A 15,456-nucleotide genomic window follows, 5' to 3' on the forward strand; every position below is an offset into this window, starting at 1 on the left:
CAGATGGGTTTTCCTGCCGTCAGGCGGGTCCTCGGTCGGCCGAATTCCAAAGTCTAGGTCCGGCGTCAGATGTAGTCGCTTCTTCCCTGACGTCAGTGTGACAGGGGTATAAAAGAACCAGCCGACGCCATTTTCTTCAGTTTTTCTTGCCCCAGATGTCAGGTGCCCCCAGAAGGAAGGCAAAACATAAATTTATGTAATAATGCAATGCAATATAATCAAAAAACAGTAGTTGCAAGCAAATTCACCATAAAAGAATACCCCAATCAGGTTGTATGAGGAGGTGTTAGCTATTAGGCCTGTCACAAGAGGGGAAGGAGGGAGGGAAACCTGGACTGCAGCTGTATTAGCACTCGAACATCTACATTTATGGTAGGTACAAAACTGTACTATGTTCATCATGCATACAGCTGCAGTCATAGCAGATGGGTAGAATCCCAAAGCTAAAAAAGGGGTGGTAGGCACTAAGTGGAACTAGGAGGAGCCAGGATGCCCTGCAAGATTGCAGTGGCAAAGCCCGCTCTAGATTTGGAGTATAATGGTAGGTGACAGTGCTTGGAGAAAGTATGTACAGAACTCCAAGTCGCTGCTTCCAAAATATCTTTGGTAGGAACCCATTTGAGGAAAGCTGCAGAGGTAGCTGTGGCCCTTGTGGAGTGAGATCTGATGCCTGTAGGTACAGTTTTACCATGAAAAGAGTAACAAAAGCGTATGCAGTGGGCTATCCATTTTGAGATTGTCTGTTTGGAAATAGGCTTCCCTTGAGCACCTGTAGCATAGGACACAGAGTTGCTCTGATTTTCTGAAAGGCTTTGTTCTGTCCAAATAATAATGGAGTTGTCTGTGAATGTCCAAGGAATGTAGTAGTCTCTCCCCTTTGTTTTGTGGATTAGGGTAAAAGGTAGGTAAGTGGATAGCCTGATTCAAGGCTACCCTGGATACTACCTTTGGCATAAAGGAAGGGTTGGTTCGTAAGAAAACTCTGTCCTGATTGTAAATGATGAAAGGCTGCACAGCCATGAGGGCTTGTTGTTCCGAAACCCTGCGTGCTGAGGTGATAGCCAGAAGGAAGGCTGTTTTCCATGACAAATATTGCAGTTCTGTTGAAGCAGCTGGCTCAAAAGGAGGCAGGGTCAGTTTTTCTAGAATGAAATTGAGGTCCCAAGCAGGTTCTGGTTGCTTCCTTGGGGGTTTTATATTCTTAGCCCCTCTGAGGAACTGTCTTAAGAGAGGGTGACAGAATAAAGGAGGATCAGTGTTGTATTCTGCAGAAATGGCTGAGGCATGGATTTTGATGGAGAAGAATGAAAGTCCACTGCTTAGCATCTCAGCTAGGTACTGTAATATTGAGGTAAATTCAGTATTCCAGGATTCTGTCCCTTTTTGTGATTCCAGGCACAAAACAGTTTCCATTTTGCGGAGTAGGTTTTTCTAGTAGAAGGCCTTCTGGCCTCCAAAATGGCATCCTGCACCTCCTTGGAAAGTAGGGTCTGTTGTGAATTTAAGGAATCCTGCATGCGGCTAGATTGAGTGTTTTCAGCTGACTGTGAAGAGTTTTGAATCTGGGCTGAGTCAGTAGAAGAGGCATTAGAGGCAGGATCCATGGTGGGGAATGCATCAGGCTCCTCAGGAGTGGGTACCAGTGTTGTCTTGGCCAGTCTGGAGCAATGAGAATCATCTTTGGTCTGTCTGCTCTGGCTTTTAATAGAACTTTGGGCAACAGAGGAAGAGGTGGAAAGGCATAAACTGTCATTGTTGTCCACTTTCCAGGCCTGTGGATGAAAGGTCCTTGAGCAGAATTTTGTCAATTGGTAATTTCTGTGGGTGACAGAGATCTATGTCTGGCCTTCCCCATGCTTGAATTATCTTTGTAAAAACTTGAGGATGCAACTTCCATTCGTGTGGATCTGTCATATTTCTGCTTAGGTTGTCTGCCAGAGTGTTTTCCTTGCCTGGCAGGAACTGTTTTTGAAGTTGGATTTGTAATTCTACAGCCATGTTCCAAAGAGACATGGCTAGCCTGCATAGGGGATATGAATGGGTTCCTCCCTGTTTATGTACCACATCACTGTGGTGTTGTCTGTCCTTATCAATAGCTGGCCTGGATGCAGTAGGTCTTTGAAAGCCATAATAGCATTTATTACTGTTAGCATTTCCTTTTGATTGATGTGTAGGTGCTTCTCTTTTTGGGACCATTTGCCCTGAATGCACCGATCTGTCATGTGCACCCCCCAGGCGTAGTCCGAGGTGTCTGTTGTGATGACTTGATTTGCTTGAGGCTTGCAGAATGGGAGACCTATGTTTCTTTGGCATGCTTGAGCCCACCACAGAAATTCCTTTTGAAGACATGGAATCAGTGTGATATAATTGTTTCCAAACTGTGGCTGTGTTGAGACCATACGTTTTTTAGGTACCATTGAAGTTTCCTCATATACAGCTTTGCGCATGGGATTAGCAGAATGCAAGATGCCATGAATCCCAGAGCCTGCAGGATTTTCCTTGCAGTCAGCCTGGTGAAGGTTGCCAGTTTTCTGAAGTATTGAGTTAGTTGCCCTTGTTTCTCTGGCGTGAGGTAGGCCATCTGGGTGTTTGCATTCAAGCTGGCACCCAGGAAAATTGTTTGAGAGGGTATTAGTCTTGATTTCTTTTTGTTGACTGTGTATCCCAGAGAATTCAACAACATTATTACAAACGCCAGGTGTTTCAGAAGTATGTGTTTGCTGTCCGCTTGGATCAGGCAGTCGTCCAAATATGGGTATATTTGTATCCCTTGAAATCTGCAGAAGGCAATTACTGATGCCAGGCATTTCGTGAACACTCTGGGCGCAGTAGATTAGCCAAAGGGCAATGCAGAGAATTGATAATGGGTTGAACCTGGAAGAAATCTGAGGTATCTTCTGCAATCTTGTCTGACTGGGACATGCAGGTATGCCTCCTTGAGGTCCAATGTTACCAGCCAAGACTCCTTGCCCAGCATGGGAAGCAGCTGCTGTAATGTGAGCATCTTGAATTTTGGTATGAGTAAATATGTGTTTAGGATGGATAGGTCCAAAATAGGTCTCCAATCTTTGCCCTTCCTTGGTACCAGGAATAGTCTGGAATAAAAACCTTGACCCTGTTCTTGTGCAGGTACCTCATGAATAGCTTTCATGTCCATGAGATCTGAAATTTGTTTTTGTACCCTCTGCCCTTTGATTGTGTGGCAGGTTTGGCATGCCTCTCATTTTTGGAAGGGTATGAAAGTGGAATCTGTAGCCTCTGTCTATAATGTCCAGGATCCATTTGTCTTTTGTGACAATATGCCAATTTTTCGAAAATAATGCCAGTTTTCCGCCTAAAGGTACTGCCATTTGAGCCTTGCTTGGCATGCAAAGGGGAAAGTCATTGGGTCTGCTTTCTGAATGGCTGTGAACTATCCTCACCACCTCTTGGTGTAGGTTGCTTGCCATTGTCTGCCTCTAAATGATCCTTGAGATTGCCCTCTACCCCTCGGGCGCCTGTATCTACCTCTGAGGTCTGTCCGTGGCTGGAAAGGACCAATTTTTTGAAGGCCAATTTCTACTGAAACGTGGAGGTTGTACCTGTAGGAAATCTTTCACTGTTTGCATTGATTTTGCCTTCTCCTCCATTTTCTTTAATACCTCCTCAGCTTTAACACCAAACAATACATCTTTTTGAAGAGGTGCATCTAGTAATTTAGCTTTGACATGATCTGGTAAGGTTTGCTCTTTGAGCCAAGCATGTCTATATGTATGACTGATCCTGTAAAAGCAGCTCTATATGAGGCCTCTAAAGCATCAAAATAACATTGCAAGGTATGTTTACCCACTTGCTCTGCACTATGCAACAAATCCTGCAACTCCTTCAAGTCTGGTTGTTCAGGTTGTGACATTTTGCTTTTCAACTGAGATAACAAAAACTGTTGATACTTTAACATATGGAATTGACAGTTTAATGCCCTCATGGTTAAGGTGGCCGAGGTGTATACCTTTCCCCCCCCCCCACCTTTCTAAAGCTCTGGAATCTCTCTCTGAAGGTAATGGATTTTTGGTAGTGGAGGCCTTAATTCCCTTGGGTCCCTGTGAAATAGTTTCTGGGTCAGCTGCATGGCTCTTGTATAGGAATTGGTGTGAATCAGGAACACGGTAATACCAGTCAGGCTTGACTGGAGCTGGAGGTAAAGAATCTGGTTTAAGGCTGGCCTCTGAATACACATCTAGTATGTCCAAGACAGGAGGGATAGCCAGAGGCCTGTGCTGAGGGAGCAAGAGGAAATCCCTGAGCCTTTTCTTGGAGTCTGAGTAATCTTGGCCTTCCCAGTGGAAGTGTTCCCTCAAGGTATGCAAGGTTTCCCCAAAAGAGTAGTCCTCGGGGGGGGAGACAAAGGGAATGGACTCCTCTGCATCAGAAAAGTACAGTTTTGTACCTACCATAAATGTAGATGTTCGAAGATCCACATTGCTGCAGTCCTTACACTTGGGTAGTCCGCTGTCCTCGGTCGGCCCGAATATCAAAGTATAAGGCTGACGTCGGTCAAGGCGCATTTGACTGACATCAGGACGTCAGGGTACAAATGCGCATGACCGACGTCATATCCTCAGTCTTTTCTTGCCCCAGATGTCAGAAGACCCTAAAAATAAAGGTCAAAACCAAAAGACAGCAAACAAACAACCAACCACCTTTGCACTAATTATATGTACAATATATACAATATACATAATATATACAACCCAACCCACACAACCACCTCTAACTACAGAGGGAAGGAGGAGGGTAAATTGGACTGCAGCAATGTGGATCTTGAACATCTACATTTATGGTAGGTACAAAACTGTACTATGTTCTTCATCTCACATTGCTGCAGTCCTTACACTTGGGTAGAATCCCAAAGCAGAGGTAAGGGAGGATGGCCAAACTATAAGGAAGCAGGAGCTGCCAAAATGCCCTGCAAAACAGCAGTGGCAAAACCAGCCCTGGATTTAGAGTAAAGTGGTAGGTGATAATGCCTAGAGAAAGTATGCACTGAACTCCAAGTAGCTGCCTCCAAAATATCCTTGGTTGCCACCCCCCTCAAAAAAGCTGTCGAAGTGGCAGTAGCCCTAGTGGAATGAGGCCTAATCCCAGCTGGAATCTCCCTTGCCATGATGGGAATAACAGAAAGCAATGCAAAACCCAATCCACTTAGAAATAGTTTGTTTTGACACAGGCTTGCCCTGAGAACTCAAAGCAAAAGAAACAAATAACTGCTGAGACTGCCTGAACCCTTTAGTTCTGTCCAAATAATATCGCAACTGCCTGTGTACATCTAAAGTGTGCAAAATCTTTTCCCTTTATTTTGGGGATTTGCATAAAAAGTAGGCAAATGAATAGTCTGGTTTAAAGCCACACTAGAAACCACTTTAGGCATAAAGGAAGGATTAGTACGTAAAGATACCCTATCCTTATGGAAAATTAAGAAAGGCTCAACCGCCATAAGGGCCTGCAATTCAGAAACCCTTCTTGCAGAGGTAATGGCCAACAAAAGGCAGTCTTCCATGATAAATATTTCAACTCAGTAGTAGCTGCAGGCTCAAAAGGTTGTAGAGTGAGTTTCTCCAACACAAAATTGAGATCCCAAGCAGGAGTAGGAGCTCTACGGGGGTCTTATATTCTTTGCCCTCTAAGAAATTGCTTGAACAAAGGATGAGAAAACAATGGTGGGTCACAGTCATAGTGAGCTGAAATTGCTGCAGCATGAACCTTAATAGAAGAAGGACAAACCTTTGTCCAGTAACTCAGTAAGATATTGAAGAGCCACACTTAAATTAGGCTCAGAAACATCAAAATCCTTTGCTGCACTCCAAAATAAAAATCTCTTCCATTTATCTGCACACTTTCCTTGTACTAGGCCTTCTAGCTTCCAAAATCACATTCAAAACTTGTTGTGGAAGTTGAGACCCTCTATGGTTTAAAACAGAATATGCCAGGCTGTTAGGTGAAGAGAGTGAAGTTTGACATTGAGCAAATGACTGTCCTCCTGGGACAACAGGTGTGGAATCAAGGCAAAGGCCATGGAGGCTTCCGTACCAGACTTCTCAGTAATGGGTACCAGTGCTGTCGAGGCCAATCTGGAGCTATTAAAATCATCCTTGGCTTGTCCTGTCTGACCTTTAGAAGTACCTTTGGGAGGAGAGGCAGAGGTGGAAAGGCATACACATGAAGATTGCTCCAATTGAAAGAAAGAGCATCCACTCTCCAAGCTGTGGGATGAAACCTTTTCGTGCAAAACTTTGGCAGCTGATGGTTTAGTGGAGAAGCGAACAGATCTATGTCTGGAGTTCCCCATGACACTGTCAATTTCTGAAATACATGAGGATCCAATTTCCACTGTGGGGATCCATAATTGCCTGCTCAACACATCTGCTAAGGAGTTCTGTGCTCCCGGCAGAAACCTTGCCTGAAGATTGAGCTGTAAACTGAGAGCAGTCTCCCACAAAATCATTGCTTGCCTGCATAGAGGATAAGAATGTGTTCCCCTTGCTTGTTGATGTACCACATGACAGTAGTGTTGTCTGTTAGAATCAACACCTGCCCTGGAAGAAGTAAATCCTTGAAAGCTATTAATGCAAACTGGACTGCTAACATCTCCTTCAAGTTGATATGTAGATGTTGTAGTCTGGCAGGCCACTTGTCTTGTATCCACTTTCCATTTAGATGAGCTCCCCAAGCTTTGTCTGAGGCATCTGTCGTTAAAATCTGACTCGCCTCTGGCCGGGTCACAGAGAGTCCCTTGTTTAGGTGACATTCCTGAGCCCACCACAAAAATTCCTTCTGAATGCAAGGTATTATTTGAATGACAGTGTCCAGATCCTGGCAGTGCTGTATCCATACATTTTTGAGATACCATTGCAGCTTCCTCATATGCAGTTTGGCATTGGGAAGCACCAGAATACAAGATGCCATGAACCCTAAGGCTTGAAGGACTGTCCTTGCAGTCAGCCCGGACTGATGAGATAGTTGATGGAAGTAAAGGGAAAGATTCTTTTGTTTGTCCGGGGTCAAAAAGGCCATCTGGGATGCTGTATTCAGTCTTACACCCAGAAAGCACATGTCCTGAGAGGGTACTAGACTGGACTTTATTTCGTTCACAGAATACCCCAGGCATCTTAGCACTGCTATCACATATTCCAAATGATGAAGAAGCTCGTCCCTTCCTTGAGCCAGAATCAGGCAATCGTCCAAATAAGGATAGATCTGTATTCCTTTTAGCCTGAAGAAAGCTATCACTGGAGCCAGAACTTTCATGAACACTCTGGGGGCAGTAGATAAGCCAAAGGGCAATGCAGAGAACTGATAGTGAGAAGTCCCAGCTCGAAAACGCAGATACTTCCTGCAACTTAGTCTGATAGGAACATGAAGGTAAGCCTCCTTGAGATCCAAAGTTACCATCCAATGATCTTTGCCCAGCAGAGGTAAAAGCTGTTGTAACGTCAACATTTTGAACTTGGGAATGTCCAGATAAGTGTTGAGGATAGATAAATCCAAAATTGGTCTCCACGTGTTCCCCTTCATTGGTACTAGGAACAGGCGAGAATAAAATCCTAGGCCCACTTCTGGCATAGGGACCGGCTGTATGGCCCCTATTTGGAGAAACAGAGAAATTTGCTTGTGAGCCTCTATTCTTTGTTGAGGAGGAACGTCTGGCATGCCTCTGAAAGGAGGCAAGGTATGGAAATAAAACCTGTAACCGTGGTGTATGATATCCAATACCCATCTGTCTTGGGTAATTAAACTCCAATTTTCTTTGAAAAGTGCCAACCTTCCTCCCAAAGGTGCTGCCAGACGAGAAGGCTCTGGCAGCTGAAAAGGTAGGTCATTGGGTCTGTTTACGAAAGGACTGACCCCTGCCCTCACCAAGACTGTGCAGGAGAACTCCCTGTTCTAGGCCTGAAAGAGCCCTGAGCTCTGCCCCTGCCACGTCTAGATCTACCCCTAGACTGGGAATCATAAGAAGGATACGTCCACCCTTAGTAGGCCAATTTCTACTAAACTTTGGAGGCTGAACCTGCAAAAATCTTTAACAGTCTGCATAGACTTAGCCTTGTCTTCCATTTTCTTTAAAACTGCCTCAACAGGAGAACCAAACAACACATCAGATTGTAAAGGAGCATCCAAAATCCTTGTTTTAACATGGTCAGATAAATTTTGATCCCTCAGCCAGGCGTGCCTGCGAAGAACTGACCCAGTGGCAGCCACCCTAGACGAGGCCTGTACAGCATCAAAACCACATTGCAAAGAATGCTTACCCACCTGTTCAGAAACATGTACTAAATCTTGTAACTCTTTACAATCAATACCTTCCCAGAGCATCAACCTTAGACTTCAATTGTGAAAGGAGATAGTTTTGATATTTCAACATGTGAAACTGGCAATTCAAAGCCCTCATAGCTAGAGTGGAAGAAGTATAAACTTTCTTTCCCCATCTATCCAAGGCCCTGGCCTCTATCTGCAGGAACCGGATTCTTGACAACAGAAGCCTTAACACCTTTAGGCCCCTGGCTAACAGTTTCTGGGTCTGCCCTAGGACTCTTAAAAAGATACTTATGAGCTTCAGGCACCCTGTAATACCTATCCGGTTTAACAGGAGCAGGAGGCAGAGAATCAGGATTAAGAGAAGCCTCTGTAGAAATATCTTCCACTACATCCAAAACAGGAGGTATAGCCAAAGGCCTATGCTGGGGTAAAATGAAAAATTCTCTAAGCCTTTTCCTGGAATCAGAGAAGTCCTGACCTTCCCACTTAAAATGCTCCCTCATGGAATGAAGAGTTTCTGAAAAAGAAAAATCCTCAGGAGGAGAAGCAGAAGGAGTAGAATCATCCACATCAGAATCAGAATAAGGAGAGTACTCCTGCAAGTCTTCAGCCGAAGACTCTGAAACATCGAAGCCTGCTCAAAACTCCCTAGCTCAGGCTCCACCCTAGGTCTCTTATCAGGAGGGGCAAAGAACCCTAATCAAAGTAATCAAATCTTCCGCCATTTTAAGCATATGCTTCTTGGGCACAGTTCCTGAAGAACTAGGGGTGACACCAACTGAAGCTAAACCTGGCCTGCCTCTGGGAGAAGCCTTGGAAACAGAAGGAGAGGGCCTAACCACCCTAGGCAGGAGGGAGTATAGTAACCTGAGAAGCCCCATCACCCTGACCTGCCTCCTGAGAGGCCACATCCTGCAATAACAAAGTCTCTCCTGGGATCCCAAAGAAACCTCCGGTGGAACCACCGCTCCACCGACACCTCTAAAGAACCGGCGTCCGCACGGACGGTTCTTCTAGCCTAGGCTTAACTGCTTTGTCCTTGCGCTTCTTGAAGAAGCGGGCCGGAGCATCCGACGGCATTTTATAATTGCACCGCTTCCCAAAGACTAACCTGGCACAATCTAATCTCCTCTTTATAGTGCGCTTATTGAATCTAGCACAAGAGCGACACCCAACAACGTCGTGCTCAGGCCCTAAACAAGGAATACACAAAGTATGATAGTCTCTATGCGGTATCTGTTTCCCACAAGAAATACAATTATTCACTTTTTCTGACATCCGGTAAACCACTGAGGCAAGAAAAACTAAAATATTCCCCAACGGGGTACTTAGCCCACTTTGACTCGGTCTGAAACTCCGAAATCGAAAAATTTCAGAACGCCAACCGGCACGTGCAATACTGCTTCTGCATCGGACCATGCGGCAAAAAAGACTGAGGATATGACGTCGGTCATGAGCATTTGTACCCCTGACGTCCTGATGTCAGTCAAATGCGCCTTGACCGACGTCAGCCTTATACTTTGATATTCGGGCCGACCGAGGACAGCGGACTACCCAAGTGTAAGGACTGCAGCAATGTGAGATGAAGAACATCTTCAAAAGGGGAGTATGAATGTTCCTGGTCTTCAGAATGTTCTGAAGTAATGGAGGCCTGGTCCGAGGAAGGGTATTCTTCCTCCACTCTGGGCCTTTTGTCCGAGGGGGGTTGAGAACCCCTGATAAGAGTAATCAAATCCTCAGCCATTTTGAGCATCTGCTTTTTAAGCATGGGGCCTTGAGAGGGGCCCTGTGGAGCTTGTCTTTTAGTATGCATGGCTACTTTAGATTTAGTGAAAGCCTTAATGGAAAAGGAAGGAGGCCTGAAGACACCTTGAGAGGTGGCAGGCCTGTCTAAACTCTGAGTTTCCCCGCCAAGAGTGGCTTCGGTATCTGTAGTCGGGGTGTGGGTCAAGAGCCTGCGACTGGCACAGAAGACACCGCTAATGAAGTGTCATCGGTAGTCAGGGGCTGCGTAGGCGCCTCGCTGAGAACCGGAGCACCTGTAGTCTGCTTTAGCGTGGTGTCGGTAGAAGTCGCGGACCTCGTATGTTGGTCCTTATCTTTGCGTCTTACTCAAAACTGGAGTCTGAGTATCCGACGATGACATAATGTAATTAAACTTTTTGCCAAAATAGTGTTGGGCGAACTCCGCCCGATGCTTAATAGTGAGTCTGTTGAATGTAGCACAAAAACGACAGGCCGAGACGTCGTGGTCTGGGCCTAAGCAAGGAATGCAGAGGGAATGGAAATCCTTATGCGGTATTTGCTTCCCACATGAAATGCAATTAACTGTCTGACATCGGTCTGAGGCAAGAAAAGTTTCCCCAACGGGGTACTTAGCTTTCAAGAAGACTTCGGCTGAAAAATATTCGTAATCTCAGGAGCTGTCCGACCGGCACTTGCGAACTGCTTCTGCTTCGGGCACCGCGCGGCAAGAAAGACTGGAGAAAATGGCATCGGCTGGTTCTTTTATACCCCTGTCGCACTGACGTCAGGGAAGAAGCGACGACATCCGACGCCGGACCTAGACTTTGGAATTCAGCCGACCGAGGACCCGCCTGACGGCAGGAAACCCCATCTGTTATGACTGCAGCTGTATGCACGATGAACATCTGTGGAATCTATCCAACTTCCTCATTAGAGGTTCTCTCTCCATATCCTTTTACCACAAATACTTTTCAGTTGCAGTTACCAAAACGGAAAATCTTTGCTATAGCACAAACACCTCATTTTCCATAGAGTTGAAATACTGTTATGCACTGTACTTTCCATGTTGTTGACCATTTCACAAAATCTTCACAACCTTTAAAACAAAGGTTTTTCTCCATCTAAATCTTACCACAAATATTCAATATAACTATAAAGAAGATTTGGCTTGACTTTTTTTCTGAATAGTTTACCAATACACGTAACTGACAGTTTCACTTTTGCCTTACTACAACCCAAGGAGATCTAACATCCAAAACTTGAATACATGTTCAAGCCCTCTTACTACATTTCAGACACCCTTGCTCAATTTGCAGGGTTAAAAGCACATCATTTTTACATAAATAATAAAACCATCAAAAGGAACATTCAACATGTTTATTCTATACTAGAAGTATGCAACAAACCTGTTTCAAGAACTCTTCCAGAGCCATCTCTCCTTGGGCTACAGAAAGAACATCTTTAACAATTGCTTCATTCTTCTGCAAATCAACATCCCAAACTTGCCCTAAGGTCAGCTCAGACAAAACCCAGTTAACATGAAGCCTCTTCATCAGCTGCTTCCAATGACGGTCTTTCAAAGCCTCAGACTTCAGCTCTATCACCAACATGTTTATCTGGAAAATAAGTAATGCAAAGCATGTTAAAAGACATTTAAAAAAAATGTACAGAGTACTGAAAAGAAACCAGGACAACTGCATCACACACTCCTACCACCCTATGCCCCCCAGAATAATGAAAGCTGCTGCAAATTTTAGGGTAGTACCTAAAACTATGCAGCACATGACACTATCCCAGATAACTGAATGCAAGCCTTGGGCAAAAATTACTAGCATAAAAGAAAACAGCTGGAGTGTAAGCAAAAAGGTGTCCATTGAATGCAAAGCTTTAAAGAATATTCCACCCTTCACTTTAGATTTCCCTCAGATATTTCTTTTTCCTCAGAATTTTTTCCTCCCCATTATCACCATAGATGTTTGCTGCTGAAAAATCCAGCTTTTTAACATCACGTGCATTTCTCCGTCACGGGTCATGGAGGTTCCACTGTTTCTTCATCCTTTCAAATAATCAAAAATATTTTAGACAGGACTTCATCTCAGTCTGTGTAACCTATGCTAGGTACACCATTCTCTGCCGTTCTTACCGAAAGTAAACACCTGCAGTTGGACATCTTGAGACTCTCCTTAACTGAGCACATCAAGCCAAACATTTTACACACTAAATGACGATGTTTTTCAAAAGAGGAAAATGTCAGTAGCCTGTTATCCTATGAACCTATAAAACTCCCATCTGTGGAACAGACTCCCTTTCCATGTCAAGCAGAGTACCTCTCCAGCCCTCTAAGAGGAACCTAGATGACTGGATGAGAAACTGAAAATACAACCCTGGAATCCCACCTGTATCACTGCTGGACAGCGGAAACCGGTGCTGACTTTGAGGGAACATGGGTGAAATTCTTGGCTAGGCTTATAAGCCAATAGCCTAGTATCATCCTACGTAGTTACACAGCATCCTAGCATTAAACTGAAGTACTGTCATTTGGCCACTACAATGTTAAAAGGACAGACTGAAAACAAAATTAATACTGCAAGCCTCACGCAGGCACTGGAGGGGGCAGGTGGCGCCGCAGGCACTGGGGGGGCAGGCGGCGCCGCAGGCACTGGGGGGGGCAGGCGGCGCCGCAGGCACTGGGGGGGCAGGCGGCGCCGCAGGCACTGGGGGCAGGCACCAAGAGGCACTGGGGGCAGGCGGCAGTGGCGGCGCCCGCACAGAGTGGGAGACAGAGAGGGAGAGCCAAGAGAGAGGGACAGAGGAGAGCGAAGGGACAGAGACAGAGAGGAAGGGACAGAGGGAGAGCAAGCGGGACAGAGAGGGAGAGCAAGCGGGACAGAGAGGGAGAGCGAGCGGGACAGAGAGGGAGAGCGAGCGGGACAGAGAGGGAGAGCGAGCGGGACAGAGAGGGAGAGCGAGCGGGACAGAGAGGGAGAGAGCGGGACAGAGAGGGAGAGCGAGCGGGACAGAGAGGGAGATCGAGCGGGACAGAGACGGAGATCGAGCGGGACAGAGCGACACGAGGCACAGAGAGCAACACTATATATATATGCAGGTGCTATAAATATCTGTTCGCTGAGAAGCTGACAATACTACCTTTTTCACTGTACCCAAAATAAAAATAAAAAAAAAACAATTAGCTGGCACAATGATCAAGTTCTTCACCTTACAGACACAGCAAGTGCAGGATTTGATTCTCAAAAGGCATAATTGGTTAGGCTTAAAATGACCCAAAAAGGCATTTAGCCTAGTACTCGGCAATGACCTATGAAAAACTGCACTGTGGGAGCAAAACAAATCTAATAAAGCATCAATCACATCATTATGCTAAGCACCAGGACAGCTATTTTTGGGTAGAACATTTAAGTATGAAACAATACTATTCCCCATGCATCAGTACAGCACAAAATATTAAGGTGGCATTTTTTGGAGTTTCAGGATGGAATTTTTTGTTTCATGCTAGAACGTTATGGCTGCTAGACTGCAAATGAGTGAATAAATAAAATTCTGTACTGTGGCGCAAACTATTCTTCCATGCTAAATGCAAATTATTTTAATATGGATTAACTGAAGTATTAAACTGAGTATAAAAACACAGGTGGGTAAAGCCATTAACTGTACCTTCAAATAACCCTTCAGTAGCCTTTGAACATATTCATAGGAAGCATACTGGCGCAGTCGGGCAGGGAAGTTCTTCAGCTGATTCAACAAGTTATCCAAACTCTGGCGAAGCTAAAATGACAAAAAAATATGGTTTCTAAAACAATGTATACATGCAGTTTTCTCTTACCATCTATCACTGCATTAGCATAAGGAACAAGTAACAAGTAAACTGTCAAATACACACTTTAAACAGGGTTATACCAAGCAGCAGAAAATGCAGAGATTCAGCACAGTAACAGGAATGCCAAACCTTCTGAAAATTGTTGTACGTGCAACAATCTGATCAATAAAACACAGCAAAAGTATACGTTTTAGATGCACTCAAAGGATATGAAACGGCCAACTTAAAGTTGATAATGACAACAGAACAGCACTCTGATTAAGATCCACTTTGAAGACCAGAGCAATAAATTGAACAAAAATATAAAGGCCTTCTTCATACATCAGAACAAATTAGGACGATGGCTGTTAAAACTTTTGCATTAGATGGTCTTGATGATCTAGAGAGACCCAACTGATATACTACAAGGCACAAAGCCAAAATGCAGAATAGGGTGACTAATGGAATACTAATGTGCAACTAATTTAGCACATTGGACCCAACACAGACAACAAATCCCATTCAAGATTCAGGACCTAAATGTAGAATAAAAACATAGTAAGACAGCCAACTATGCGATTAATAATGCAGCCCTCTAGGGAGGCAGATGGTGTTGGTCCTCTAAATTTCCTTATCCAGCTCAGTTAAAGAATGTGTGACCATCCAAACTATAATACATGCAAGAGGGAGGCAGACGTTCACACAAAATTAAGCATTTTGGCGCAGCTCATTATTTTAGTCATTAACAAATTAGAGGAGCCTATACAGAACTGTTATTTATATAAAACAAATATGGTTTGCAAAGTTGCAGTCCCCCCCCCTTTATGAGGTCTAATGTATGCCTGTTCTATAATCTTATTATAGCACTACACTATTAATAACGATTTGTCAGCTTCTCAACAACTGATATCAGTCTAAGATTGAAGTGTGTCTAAATAAATCGTAGGATCATAGATGATCAGACTAACAATCCCAGATGGGTCTTTTTGAGCCGAGCCATGCTACCCAATATGAGAATTAAACCCTGTACGGTAAATACCTTAACCATTAAGCCAACTCCCAACCCCTTACTTCACTTGTATTCATATTTCTATGGGTGCTTTAGATTACATTAAGATGGGAGAACCCACTGGAACCATTCAAAATGACAACATTCTGTTGTCCAGTCCATGGGATTTTCCCCAAATAAAATTCCAATATGTAGACATGTACTCTGTACACTACAAGAATGTCACCATCTCCAAAGACAAATATACTGTGTCCACTTCATTAACAGTTCACACATTTGAAAAATTACAACCTCACTGCAAGGTTTAATGCATACAAGGCTTTAAAAATACAGTTCAAAGCAGACTAATTTTTGCTAGTTCAGCAACCTTTTTAATTTCATCTAGTTTTAAAAAGCAAATTTTACTCAGTAAGCCAATGACTAAGCGTTTATAACTGAAAAAAATATGCAGCCCCTTTTGTAACTACAGATCATTTGGAGAAACTCAATCTGCAAAATTTACACTCCACAGCCTCCCAAGGCTAATTTTAGTGGAATCTCCAACTTTTACCTCAGAAAGTAATTTTTTTAGAAAAACAGGAAAGCATATGACCCT

General features: G+C 44.2%; 1 protein-coding gene across 1 annotated transcript in view; it reads right to left on the reverse strand.

The window, feature by feature from the left end:
• The window catches only part of DYNC1H1 (dynein cytoplasmic 1 heavy chain 1), a 3,754,902-nt gene that overhangs the window by 2,311,092 nt on the left and 1,428,354 nt on the right, over positions 1-15,456 (reverse strand). The window contains exons 30-31 of the mRNA XM_044073590.1: positions 13,711-13,821; positions 11,445-11,654 (exon numbers count right to left, since the gene is read on the reverse strand). Of these exons, the coding sequence (XP_043929525.1) occupies positions 11,445-11,654; positions 13,711-13,821 (321 nt within the window). The remainder of the gene's footprint in view (positions 1-11,444; positions 11,655-13,710; positions 13,822-15,456) is intronic.

This window comes from Protopterus annectens, chromosome 6.part0 (assembly GCF_019279795.1).
Source record: "Protopterus annectens isolate FY-2018-M chromosome 6.part0, PAN1.0, whole genome shotgun sequence".
In the NCBI taxonomy this organism is placed as follows: domain Eukaryota; kingdom Metazoa; phylum Chordata; order Ceratodontiformes; family Protopteridae; genus Protopterus; species Protopterus annectens.